The 13275-nt window shown below is 41.8% G+C and overlaps 1 protein-coding gene across 1 annotated transcript in view; it reads right to left on the bottom strand.

The window, feature by feature from the left end:
• Positions 1–13275, bottom strand: part of ELP3 (elongator acetyltransferase complex subunit 3) — a 97869-nt gene that overhangs the window by 62902 nt on the left and 21692 nt on the right. Inside the window, exon 8 of the mRNA XM_005146390.4 lies at positions 3443–3604. Within this exon, the coding sequence (XP_005146447.2) occupies positions 3443–3604 (162 nt within the window). The remainder of the gene's footprint in view (positions 1–3442; positions 3605–13275) is intronic.

A 13275-nucleotide genomic window follows, 5' to 3' on the forward strand; every position in this document is an offset into this window, starting at 1 on the left:
CTACATGCAGTTTTATGACTACAGTTTTGGGGTTTTTCCTCAGAAGTATTACTGTGTTTTTCTGACACTGTTCAAGGACAGTATTACTCAAGACCTTGAGTAGCCTGAGGGGAGTAAATGGAGACTTGCTTCATAAATAAAAATTATTTTCTTATTAGAAGTGGAATTTGAGCTGCATCAATAACTTGATTATTTGATGCCTAGATTTGTTCTTGAATATTTTTCTGCCTCACAGCCACCAAAAGCACTCAAAACCCTCACTAATGACTTATGGAACATAATAGAAAGTAATTTCCAAACAGTTAGCCTAATTGGTTGTAATCTGACATTTTGCTACAAGCAAAATATTAAAAGTTTGAAGTCAAAACACATCCCCCACAAAACAGAAGCAAAATGAGGTCGTTTCAAGAGAAAGAGAAACCTGAATCACCCTTCTCTGAAAGTATATTCTAATTTTTTGTTTTAAGAAGTTGGAGGGAGGTGTTTAAGTGAGCAGCCTGCACTTTCCCTGCTCTGAGAGAGCCTGCAGCAAAGCCGTTAAGGAATTCTGCAAGCAGCTTTGAAAAGTGCCTTTAAAATTGTAATTCTATACAGCATTACTTCTGAGTGAAGTCAAGCAAGTAATACATAGAATCAACCAGGAAGGAAAAAAGCTTTAAGATCATCAAATCAAATTACCGCAGGACTGTTAAGACCACCACTAACACAAGTCACTAAGGACCTCATCTATACAGTTTGTGCACACTTCCAGGAGCAGTGATTCCACCACTTCCTTGGGGAAGCCTGTTCCAATGCTTGATCACCCTTACAGTGAAGAATTTTTCTCTAATATCCAGTTTTCATTCTTCTATGATGGGGCTATGGGACTGGTGGACAGGGGTGGAGCAGTTGATGTCATCTACCTGGACTTGTGCAAAGTGTTTGACACTGTCCCACATGACATCCTTGTCTCTAAATTGGAGAGACACCAGTTTGATAGGTGGACCACTCGGTGGATAAAGAACTGGCTGGATGGGCGCATGCAAAGAATTGTGGTCAACAGCTCAATGTCCGGCTGGAGACCAGTAACGAGTGGTGTCCCTCAGGGATCAGTGTTGAGACTAGTCTTGTTTAACATATTTGTCAGTGACATGGACAATGGGATTGAGTGTGCCCTCAGCAAGTTTTCTGATGACACCAAGCTGTGTGGTTCAGTTGATCCGCTGGAGAGAAAGAATGTCATCCAGAGGGTCCCTGACACACTTGTGAGGTGGACTGATGCCAACCTTATGGAGTTTAACCATGACAAGTGCAAGGTCCTACACCTGGGTCAGAGCAATCCCAGGCACCGCTACAGGTTGGGCAGAGAAGAGATTTAGAGCAACCCTGCAGAGAAGGACTTGGGGGTGTTGGTTGATGAGAAAATTAACATGAGCCGTCGTCAGTGTGCACTCAGCCCAGAAAGCAACCGTATCCTGGGCTGCATCAAAAGAAGCGTGACCAGCAGGCTGAAGGAGGTGATCCTGCCCCTCTACTCTGCTCTTGTGAGACCTCACTTGGAGTACTGTGTGCAGTTCTAATGTCCTCAGCATAAAAAGGACATGGAACTGTTGGAACAAATCCAGAGGAGGGCCATGAGGATGATCAGGGGACTGGAGCACCTCCCATATGAAGACAGGCTGAGAAAGCTGGGGCTGTTCAGCCTGGGGAAGAGAAGGCTGCATGGAGACCTCATAGCAGCCTTCCAGTATCTGAAGGGGGCCTACAGGGATGCTCTGGAGGGACTCTTCATTAGGGACTGTAGTGACAGGACAAGGGGTAATGGGTTAAAACTTAAACAGGGGAGGTTTCGATTGGATATAAGGAAGAAATTCTTTACTGTTAGGGTGGTGAGGCACTGGAATGGGTTGCCCAGGGAGGTAGTGAATGCTCCATCCCTGGCAGTGTTCAAGGCCAGGTTGGACAAAGCCTTGCGTGGCATGCTTTAGTGTGAGGTGTCCCTGCCCATGGCAGGGGGTTTGGAACTAGATGATCTTAAGGTCCTTTCCAACCCTAACTATTCTATGATTCTTCTTCATCAGCAGGAAAGCAAGGGCTCAGTAGCAAATGTACAAGTCAAAAGTGACATACAGCTGTGAATGATTTATGGTACCAATTCTGATGTGACACACAACACTGAAGAAAAACCAAAGATGACTGAAGTGATAGCTAAGCGAGGTTTTAAAGTTCCACTGCAGGACAGAACAGCTTTAAAAGATTTAAGGTGAAAAGAAGATTTTAAGAGCTGAAGAGAAATTAATTGTTAAATTTACAATCTGTGTCAGAATTAACAGTAAATATACATCTAGCCTAAGAATGAAATCTAGTCACATTCTTTTCCTTTGGAAAGCTCTGACATCTAGAGGAGGAAAGCACCACCTATAAATATTAGCTTTTAACTCTTGGACTATTCAACAAATGGCTCTTCCTGTCTACTAAGACCTAGAGCCTGACCATTTCATAGTAGTGACATCCTGCACTTCCAGTGCATGGGCATTAACAAAAACGTGCTTTGCTTATTGAACCATAATCTCTCTGTCATTATGTATGATTACGGTTATTAAACATCCTTGGTATGTGACTGGAATATGGAATTAGAATGAAGGCAAGTTGAATGAGTGTCAGGAGTGAAAAAAAAAACAGAGAAAAATCACTTCTTTCATAAATCTCCAGACTTGCAATTAAAAAAAAAAGAAAGAGATTGGCTTACTTGCCTGTAAGGGGTGGGATGAATAATATATTGCATGCTCTCCTACACAGGACAACTGTTCTTTTGGCCACAGGTCCCAGATGACAAAGAATAAATCACAAGCCTCTTGCAAATATATTTTACAATCCCTAGAGATACTGTATACTTAGAATGACTGTGGTTAATCTATCAACAGGAATTGTTTCTGGCTACATCTCACCCTCTGTACTTGCCAGTGTCATCTGCCCTCTCCAATACTCAGCAGAAAATAGTATCTGGCGCAGAGGACATGCTACTTGCTGGTTCAGCACCTCCAATAGATTATACTGTGCTGTATCTTCTCAAGCCTATAGATTATGAATTATGTAGGACAAGAACTATGAGCTCTCTCTGAGCACACATTCTACTTCATAAAACTGCATTTACCTGTGAAGCAATAAAAAAAAGGAGGTGTACAATACAAGAAAAGAATACAGGTTTAAAATAAAACATCACAAGTAACTCCATTTCTCAAGGCATGGTCTACACAATATCACGAAGAAATACATGAAACCACTGTGGTTTACTACTTTTTCTTAACAGACATGGCCATACAAACATGGAAATGAACCAAATGCTCCAACATTCAGTGTTAAATGCGTGTTGAAGGAAACAGCTCAAGACACGCTAGACAAGAGTATTCCAGAAAGCATGCAGTGAGCAGCCATGGTCAGCTTTGCACTGAAGTCTTCTCACCTGTTGGTGTCCCTGGCCACATCCTCGTACACACTCTGCACTCCAATCTCCAGCCGTGTGCAGCCGTAGGATAACATGTCACTTAAATGCCGCTTCAGGCAGTAATCTGGTCTGGTCTCTATTGTTATCCCAATACATTTTGTCAGGCTTCGTTCTGAATACCTGCAAAAAAACACATCCGCTGTTGAAATTGTGAAGTTGGCAAAGGTAACCTCAAATGTGTTTCCAACATTGTCTAGGTGAGAGTTTCCATGTCATTATCAAAATTAAAATCCAGGTTAAAACCCTCAAATATCCCACTAGTCAGGGTGCCCTCAACCTCACAGCAATGCACGGGTGAAACAATACACAAATATGTGCTAGTAAAATCTGGGGTTTGCTTTGTATGAAAAACAACTGGGCTTGCAGGGCTTTTTTAAACAGTCTTTGTTAGGAAGACAATCCCAGACCAGACTGAGCCTTTAGTACTCACTGTCTGGAAACAAAGACTGGGTAGCAGGGAAAGTCAGAGCAGGCAATGAGAACCGTGTTCAGTTTTGGGGACAAATCAAAGGCAGTCTGAGCACTTGCTCCCATTCAGACACCAACACTAATACAGGACCTCATGTTAGGGAGAGGCTTGAATGCTCAGTAGATTTTAATTTCATTCCCATAATGTACAAATCAACTGCAGGGATTGGGATCCAGCTACATTCTCACAAGAAAACGTACAGATTGTCCATGAAAAGAATCCACAAATCACTTCCCTTTGTGAGCAAGCAGCATGCTCACAACTTCATTGAAGTCTAATGCTGAAACAAAATTCATTGTTACTCTTTTTCCCCCTCCTCTCCCATTCATCACAGGATGTCAAATGAAGACTAATTGTTCCAGCTAGTAGAAAAATCCAGTACTGATGACAAATGGTATGTTATTGACCTACGAGAGAGTAAAACAAAAGAAAAAAGGAATCCAAAGCAGCCTCGAACCAAAGTTCAGGAAAGAAACTATCAATCAACATAATTTCCAACACCATCACCAAGGACAATATTCCTTTCCATACAGGAATCATTTCACTTGACCATCTTTCCTGAAGAATATGGTGGTTGTATAACAGTGAACTGCAGCACCCAGAAATGATTTACAGCAGGAAGAAGGAAAGTTCTTCTTTTGAAACCATCTGAAACTGCAGAGATAATCTGGCTAATTCCCAAACTGGGATGCGGGTAAAATTAACAGCCACTGTTTGAGATTAATATCGTCTCTTTTAATAGTCCCAAATGATGAAGAACTCTGTACTAAATGTTGCTGAAAAGAGGACACCTTGAGTAAGAGAGAGATATTATGCTGATACCTGAAAGAATATCCTACACCAAAATCACAAGGATGACTAACTTCAGTTCTTTATTAAGTGTTCTATAAGGATTCATCATCTGATTTCTGGCTCCAGATAGCTGGAAACTTCTGAATCAAAATAAAGCTCCAGAGCCTACCTCAGAGCATGATGGAAGTCTGATTTGACAGAAAAAAAAACCCAACATCCCTCCTCATGCCTTTCCCCCAAAAAAAACAAAAAAACCCCAGCAGGCTCATACTGAATAGCAAAAATATTAACTCCCTTCAAACTGTTAAAGCCTAAGATATATAAAGACCAAGGTATCTGGGGGACAGATTGCAATGGGTGTCAAAATAAACATCTTCAAAAAAACCCAAACCAACAAAACCCACATACAACATTTCAGAGCTTGTGGCTCACTAATCAGGCAGCAAACAGAACAATCGTTTATCACGTCAGGGAAAACACTGCCAACGTGTGATTCATTAACATCAGACTGAAAAACGCCCACTTTTAAAGACGTGACCAGCAAGAACTGAAGAGAGAAAAATTAGCTAAAGGAGAAGTGGGGGAGGGAGGAAGTCACCAGATAACTCGCCCATCATGCTATAGGGTACATGCTCAGTCTGAGCATCTGCAATCAGGCTAGAGATACTGAGGAGACAAACATCATAGAATCATAGAATAGTTAGGGTTGGAAAGGACCTTAAGATCATCTAGTTCCAATAATTATATCCCCAAATTAATGGCCAAGATGTAAAAAGCTGAATATAATGAATGCCAACAGACCCTAAACTGTAACATCTACTATGGGAATCCACAGATTTCAGTGCAGTGCAATGGGTGGTAAAAATGTCTTACCCAACTGTATGTCATAAAGAGAAGTGTGGTTAAAGCAACTACAAAAGCAAGACCAAGATGAACTCCAAACAGATAAAGTAAAACAAGTAAGAAAGCTGGCGAGGGGTTTTTGGACAAGGGCCTGTAAGGGCAGGACAAGGGAGAATGGCTTTAACCTGACAGAGGGGAGATTCAGATGAGCTCTTAGGCAGCAGTTGTTCCCTGTGAGGGTGCTGAGGCCCTAGCACAGGGTGCCCAGAGAAGCTGTGGCTGCCCCATCCCTGGCAGTGTTCAAGGCCAGGTTGGAAAGGGCTTTGAACAACCTAGTCTAGTGGAAGGTGTCCCTGCCCATAGCAGGGGTTGGAACTGGATAAGGTTTAAGATCCCTTCCAACCCAAACCATTCTGTGATTCTATGATCCTATAAATTTAAACCAGTACTGAATTAAAGCAGGGAGAACCAGTGGAGATATACAGGAGCAGTGAAATATTTTGCCTTTTTTTTTTTTTTTTGTAAAGAGGCATGAAGTATTTGAGACCTCTACACTGGCAGGGCAGTAGTACTATTGTCTTCTGGTCTAACATAATCCTCTGCCATGGGCACTACCCATCACCCCAAATCACTACCCAGAAAGAGCAGATCATCCAAATAAAGACCAAGGCAAAGAAACAGCCTTTCCCTGCATACTTCATCAGCTGTCTACATCATCCAGCAAGAGACCCACATTTTATCTCCATCTGCTGACAACATATCTATGGAAGATCTTGTTGCCCTATAATCCCTTGGAGTTTCAAATCCATCTAAGCTAAACTTTTCTGTACCCTCTGCTTGCCTGTATCCCTTCTGGGTATCCCAAACTTCCTTTCACCTTCCACACACAGTCCTTTTTTCATGTTTGAGCTCCATCAGGATGTCCTCACTATGCTGTTAAGCAAAGCTGGTGACCTGTTGCACTTGCTTGGTTTCCTGCACATTAGAATGCACTGTCTCTGCAATTTGAGGAGGTTGTCCTGGAAGATCAGCTAAGATCACCTGAGTTGATTCATCCTTCAAGGCATCCTCCCATGGGATCATGGAAAGGTTCTGCTGTCCTGAATTCTGAAGTCTTTATTCTGCTACTTGCATCCCTTGGAATCTTAAGCTCTGATATCTCAGTCATTGCAGCTCAGACCACACCTTTCCCCAGCTTGCCCTTTGTGAGCAGCAGACCCAGGAAAGTGCCTGTCCTAGGCACTGGATGAACCAATTATTTCCAAATAACACCATAATGCACTCCAGAAATCTCCTAAATTAGTTGTGTTCCATCAGGGTGTCAGACTAGACTCAAGGAGTTTTGCATATTGTTCACTATGTGCATATATTCTAATGCTTCATCACTTTCATACTTTTTCTTAGCACCATCTCCATTTTCAAGCATATTTTTGTTGCCTTTGATACCAAAAACAGCCAAAGAACTTTGCAGACACACCAGTACTATATCCAGATGGAATATGATTTGCCTATTCCTATCCAATTTTCCACTATTTATACAGTCAAGGGTAATTTGGCTGCTGAATCATACAGTTAGCTCATGATAATGCAACTTAACTCATAAATGTTTTCTAGATATTTCGCTGCTTCTCAGAATAGAATCCTGCACCATTCCTAGAAAAACAGCTTTACATTTTCCCATAATACACAGCTTGCTCATATACAAATTATTATGGAACACAGGTTTATCCCTTATATGCCCCCCTCCAATATTGGTATCTCCTGCCAACCCTTAGAAATCACTATACAAACATTTAACAGTAGGCCCAGAGGCAAAACCCAACAGAATCCTACTAGAAACCATTCAGGTCAACAACAATTTCATGCTATGTCTGGTTTGGAAACCAATTAAATGGGCGACACATTGTTCTAGTCTCTTTTTTAATGTCAAAATACCTCACTGTACCAGGTCAATTTTTTTTTTGCAGAAGTTCATATATATTTGCACTTAATTTCTCAAAAAAAACCCCAACAAACCCTGCAAGCTCACCAACAGGATACAATGATGTATCATGATAATGGACACGATGGATTTGCCTTCACTTAATCTTTAAGAACAACAGATATCTAGGCACATATCCTGCAGCAATGGCATGCTAGCCAAGGCAGATATGAAGAGGGAACAGTTTCCATCCAATTAGGCAATAGCCTGAAAAGTAGATACCTAGAGCTCTGCAGAAAGTGATTTCTGGATACTCAGACACAAGAGTGTCTGACACAAGATGACCAAGACAAGCAGAAATATTACCAAAAAAAGCAAAAGAAAGCAAGCCCTGAGAAATTAGATGAACCCATGCTGGAAACTACACCCACGATGGCCTTATATATACAAGTTCACCCAATTTCCAAGCTCATTTTTGCATTAATATTTATGACATGCATTTCTTCTGGAACCCGAAAGGGAAAATGGATTTTATCTTCTCAGGCAGCAACAAGTATCTTACAAGTGTTTCTCCTCCTTCCCTGGAACAGCCTTACTCATTATTTGCAATACAACAGTGCTGAGAAACCCCCTATAATCAAAAGAACAATCAGAAATCAAGCCAAGTGTACAGCATAAGATGGCAGTGGTGCAATTTTAATAACAGACTGACCGCACAGATGAATTATGCTAATAAAATTGTGGTTAAGCCATACAAAGGAAAGAAATTAGGTACAGAGAAACCTTAAGATTTGCACAGATATTACTATTCTAAGTCAGTTCTTTCCAGCGTGATTACAAACTGCCTGAAATAGGAAGTTGGAAAGGAGAGGCTATTAATTTTAATCATTACAGAATGTTTGACTGAATTTTCAGAGAAAGCTGGTGCATTAAGTAGACCTTCTTAGAATCTGACTCTTATTTAAGTTCTGGGGGTTTAGATCAGAAAAGCACCTACCTCTCCATCAAACACAGCAGTTTAACGTAGAGTTTCAAATGCTTTCTCGCTTAGAGAAAAAACAGACAGCACAGTTTGGGCATAAAACAACTCATTCAGCAAAGCCTCTACCTGCTCTTGATTAAACCTGGTTTACAGACAAAAAGTCTCATCCACTAAGAGGCCTGAACTTCAAAGCCTCAATTATTTACAATCCATACCACATCAGTTTCTAAACTCCCTGGTCGGGATCAGAGTGGCATGATGCCAGACAACACCAGAAGACTTGCCTCCTCCCAGCAAGCTTTGAAAAGATAAATTGTAAGAATAAAGCCAGGGAGTTAACACAGTGTGCATACAGCACATTAATCACATGCCTTTAAACCATTTATCTGTTTTACATGTTTCAGGCTAGGAGAGTACATAAAGAGGAAGTAAAGGGAGAAGAAAAACAGCAGAAAAAGGTGCAAGAAGCAGGAAAAGGTTAAAGCACAAGAAGCTCAAAGGCAGCAACAACCAACCTCTCATATGGAGACAAGCTGAGAGAGCTGGGCTTGCTCAGCCTGGAGAAGTCTCTACAGAGACCTTAGAGGAGCTTCCAGTACTTAAAGGGACTGAAAAGAAAGCTGGAGAGGCGCTTTTGACAAGGGGCCAGGACAAGGGGCAAGGACAGGGGCAGGACAAGGGGCAATGGCTTTAAACTGAAAGAGAGGTGATTTAGCTTAGACATAAGGAAGATGTTGTACCCTGTGATAATGGTGAGGCCCTGGCACAGGGTGCCCAGAGAAGCTGTGGCTGCCCCATCCCTGGCAGTGTTCAAGGCCAGGTTGGACAGGGCTTGGAGCAACCTGGTCTAGTGGAAGGTGTCCCGCCTGTGTCAGGGGGTTGGAACTGGATGAGCTTTAAGGTCCCTTCCACTCAAGCCATTCTGTGATTCTATGAATCTCCAAGAGCAAGAAGTGTTTAGCTGTACCTGTCTATATGGAAACAAAGGAAGGATCTAGAACAACTCATCCAACCCAACAGTCCCCACATATGTGCCTGCAGAACATTCCAGCACTACTTTAAAAGCCAAAGAAAATCTTCTGAAAAGTCAAAGCTGGAATAAATTCTGAAGATGTTCACATTACTTGATCACCACTGCTGTTAATGGGTTATCTGACAGCAGCAGTTTCCACAAAATGTGGTGCTCAGTATTCATACCCATTGCAAAAAGTGGTCACAACTGAGCCGGGAAGTGGAAGGTACTGCTGCCCGTCTACCCTCAGCCTATTCCTAAGGAAAAAAAGGAATAAAAAACCAGTTGCAAACCTGCCTTAGAAGCAGTGCATAGAGTCTTGTGGAAAGAGGGAAGCTGTAGAGGCCTGGGTGGGAAAAAGAATTTTAATCAGCAACTAAAAGAGTTCTCAGCAGAAGATTCCTGGCCTTAACTTAGTCAACAACCAAGATTGTGAACATCCAGCATCTCAAACAGGTCTAATGTCTTGAAAAAACAACCTTCCTGTGCCCTTGACTCCAAGAAGCATGGTCCTAGATGTGACACAACTACAGGTGTTCAAGACAAATAATTATATCTATACACATGGAATTAACACAAAACCTAACACTGCTGCTTTCTGAAAAGAGGAAACTGCCAATATAATACACAAGGATCACCTACTACTTAAATGACCTCCTTCTTGATCTCATAGCTCTGCTTTATCATATGCCAATCTCCAAAACACAGTTAGCAATAATTAAATTAATATCTACAATTTTCTGCCAATAAAACAAACAGATTCATTCATTCAACTCATTCAACAGATTTCAAAAGTTGCATGTCTGATGACTGGCCAGAGCAGGTATTTCTGAATGCTCAAATACTGGTAATATGGGTTTTTACTGCTCCCTTTTTATTACAACATTTCAGTGTTTCCTTTTTCACTACTACCAGGAGTACAATGGACTGCTTTGGTTTCTTAGCAGCAACAGTTTCCCAAGGTTCAGTTTTCAAATACTGAACAACTCAGTTACTTAAAGTAAGGTCATTTATTGACTAAAACATAATTTTCCAATTTTGATAAAGTAACAGTATTTATATCTGCTAAAAGACAAGTGAAAAAAAATATAATATTTGTTCTCCTGAAATGCCACTAACAGATAAGTTATATGTAATTACACTTCCTCCTGCTGTGTCACTTGGTCTTCAAAATCCAGGGTCAGATCTGTGTTCAAAATCATATTCATTCAGAAGCAAAACCCCAACAACTTACCTGTTTTCTCTCTTTCTTAATTTGTTTACCAGATTGTAACCACAATGAATGGATTCAACATCTGAAAATCCTCCCAAGAAAAAGCACAGCATGAGCAGAAGCAGCACAGCTATGCTAACACACTTTAGGCCTAATCAGAGCAGGGCTCTTTGCACGGGCTAATTAAACGCCTGGCTGTAACAACAAGGAGATAATGATGTTGGCTATAGAGGGGAGAGGGTGGGAGGGTTGTTTGGTTTATTTTTATATCATTCACAGCTTTCATAGAGCAGTGCCATGTCGAGGACCTCTGGGCAAGAAGGCTGTAGCTTTGCCGGAGGGACCCTGCCATTCATGACAGCCAGGACAGAGCCATGCACAAGAGCTGCTCTGCTCTCTCCACGCTGGGATCATAAATGCACAATCATTTCAGAAGCCAGAATCCAGAATCACTGCCTTAGTTCCTGTCTTAGCTCAAGAGGCAAAAACAGGACATTGAACAGAAAACCCTGACAGGACCGTCTAACACCGCAGGCTTATTTTCTAAGCTCCCATCCCTCAAGTTCAAGGCAATAGCACCATAATATTTTTTCAGCAACAAATTATTGGCAAACTGAAAACACCAGGATGAATAAGCATATGTTAGAGTGAAAGATTTCAAACCAGAAAAATTGGATATGCACGGCTCTAGCAGGAGCCGAGTTGCTATTTTACCTACCTCTGTTAAAAGGGGGGGAAGGGGGGAATACTAAAACAAGACTAATATAGACAAGTGCTCATCTCCTCCTCCTCCCTTATGTTAACTCTGTGCCTTTCTCAAACCTGTCCCATTGAGCAGAGCCAAATTACAGTCTTGGAGACTTAAGTCTTCACATTTCCCCAGAACAGAAGTAGTACCACAAGCTACCAGCTTCCTTGTGCAGAGGAACAGGGAGAGCAGAGTCCCTGAACTGCCTTCAGAGATGAAGATGTCATTGTCCCATTCAGCACTTGTTAGGCCACACTGGGAATACTGTGTGCAGTTTTGGCCCTTGCCATACAAAAAAGAGGTGGATGGGCTGGAGGGGGTCCAGAGAAGGGCCACAAAGATGATTCAAGCACTGGGCAGCCATGTGAGGAAAGGCTGAGCTTGTTCAGTCTGGAGACAAGACGGTTCAGTGGAGACCTTATCTCCATGTTCCATCATCTAAAGGGTGGCTACAAATATGACAGAGACTCCCTTTTTACCAGGGGTAATGGGCACAAGTTACTCCTGGGGAGATTCTGACTGGACACCAGAGGAAAATTTACCACAATGAGAACAATAAGCCACTGGAATCATCTCCCCAGGGAAGTAGTGGACTCCTAAACATTGTTCACTGCTAAGATTTGGCTTGAGTGCTGGGCCACTTAGTCTAGGTCATGCTTGGCGAGGAGAGGTTGGATGAGATGATCCTTGAGGTCCCTTCCAATCTGGGATTCTTTGATTCCATGACTGAATCAATGTTTAGCCTTTGTCTTCTCCATGCCACTCAGGATTTCACAGATCTCTATCATATCACTTTGAGATATTTTTCCCCACTTCCACAGTATCATTTTCCTTCTCCCTCTTCCCCTTCTTTTTAAAAAAGAAGAACTAAATATAGTGTGAAGGCATTGCTGAATTACCCGGTAGCAAACCAGTATTTCTCAGGTTGCTCTCTATTCCCTTCATTATAGAACCCAGGGGGGTTGAAACTAGATGAGCTTTAAGATCCCTTCAACCCAAACCATTTTACGATTCCATGATTCAGATGGCCAGAAGCTTGAAGATGCTATGAAGTTCTGGGCTTGCTGCAGAAGGGGGTAAGACTTCCTGCGAAAATTGCAGCCCCTCTCCTATTTAAGGGGAAAAAAATAGTTTACAAGTATTACATGCTCTTCCAGGCTACCAAAATCACACAGGTCACTTCTGAAATGGGGAAAAAGCCCCTACATGAGGGTCATCAACCTCAAACAGATTTTCAAACCCATCTGTCAGTTTATGGTGCAAAATAAAAGCTTGGAGAAAAAATATGCTCAGCACAATGAGAGAAAATTAGAGACGCTTTAAGCTATGAAGTTTTAGAAACCATTAAATGTATTTCTCAGTAACAATTTGGGGATTTCTGGCCAATATTCCAGGATAAACACTAAATACAGAGTGCTACTCTTTGCTTTAAGCACCGATTCTGTGCAGCACAGTGGCCTTCACCCACACAGTCTTTCAAGGGGAGAAAAGCAGACGGCTTTAGGCTGCCTTTGGTTAATATTTCATTTTGGTCAATTTTGCCTTTCCGGTATCTTTTTGCCAAGCAATATAAAATCTAAAACCAAGCAGGTCTTCGCCCCATTTCACTGTCCCTTATGTGGATTCCAGTACAATTATCTGACCTTTAGTTAAATTCCACCTCTACCAGGCAATCAATATCAGCTATTCCCACAGGCAGGACAGGTTTTAGTCTACATCCCTCTCTCTTTTTATCCAAGTGTAGGGAAGCAAAGTAACACATCCCATGAACAACAAACCATGTCACCACAACGACGTTGAAGCACAAGCAG

The sequence above is a fragment of the Melopsittacus undulatus genome, chromosome 3 (assembly GCF_012275295.1).
Source record: "Melopsittacus undulatus isolate bMelUnd1 chromosome 3, bMelUnd1.mat.Z, whole genome shotgun sequence".
In the NCBI taxonomy this organism is placed as follows: domain Eukaryota; kingdom Metazoa; phylum Chordata; class Aves; order Psittaciformes; family Psittaculidae; genus Melopsittacus; species Melopsittacus undulatus.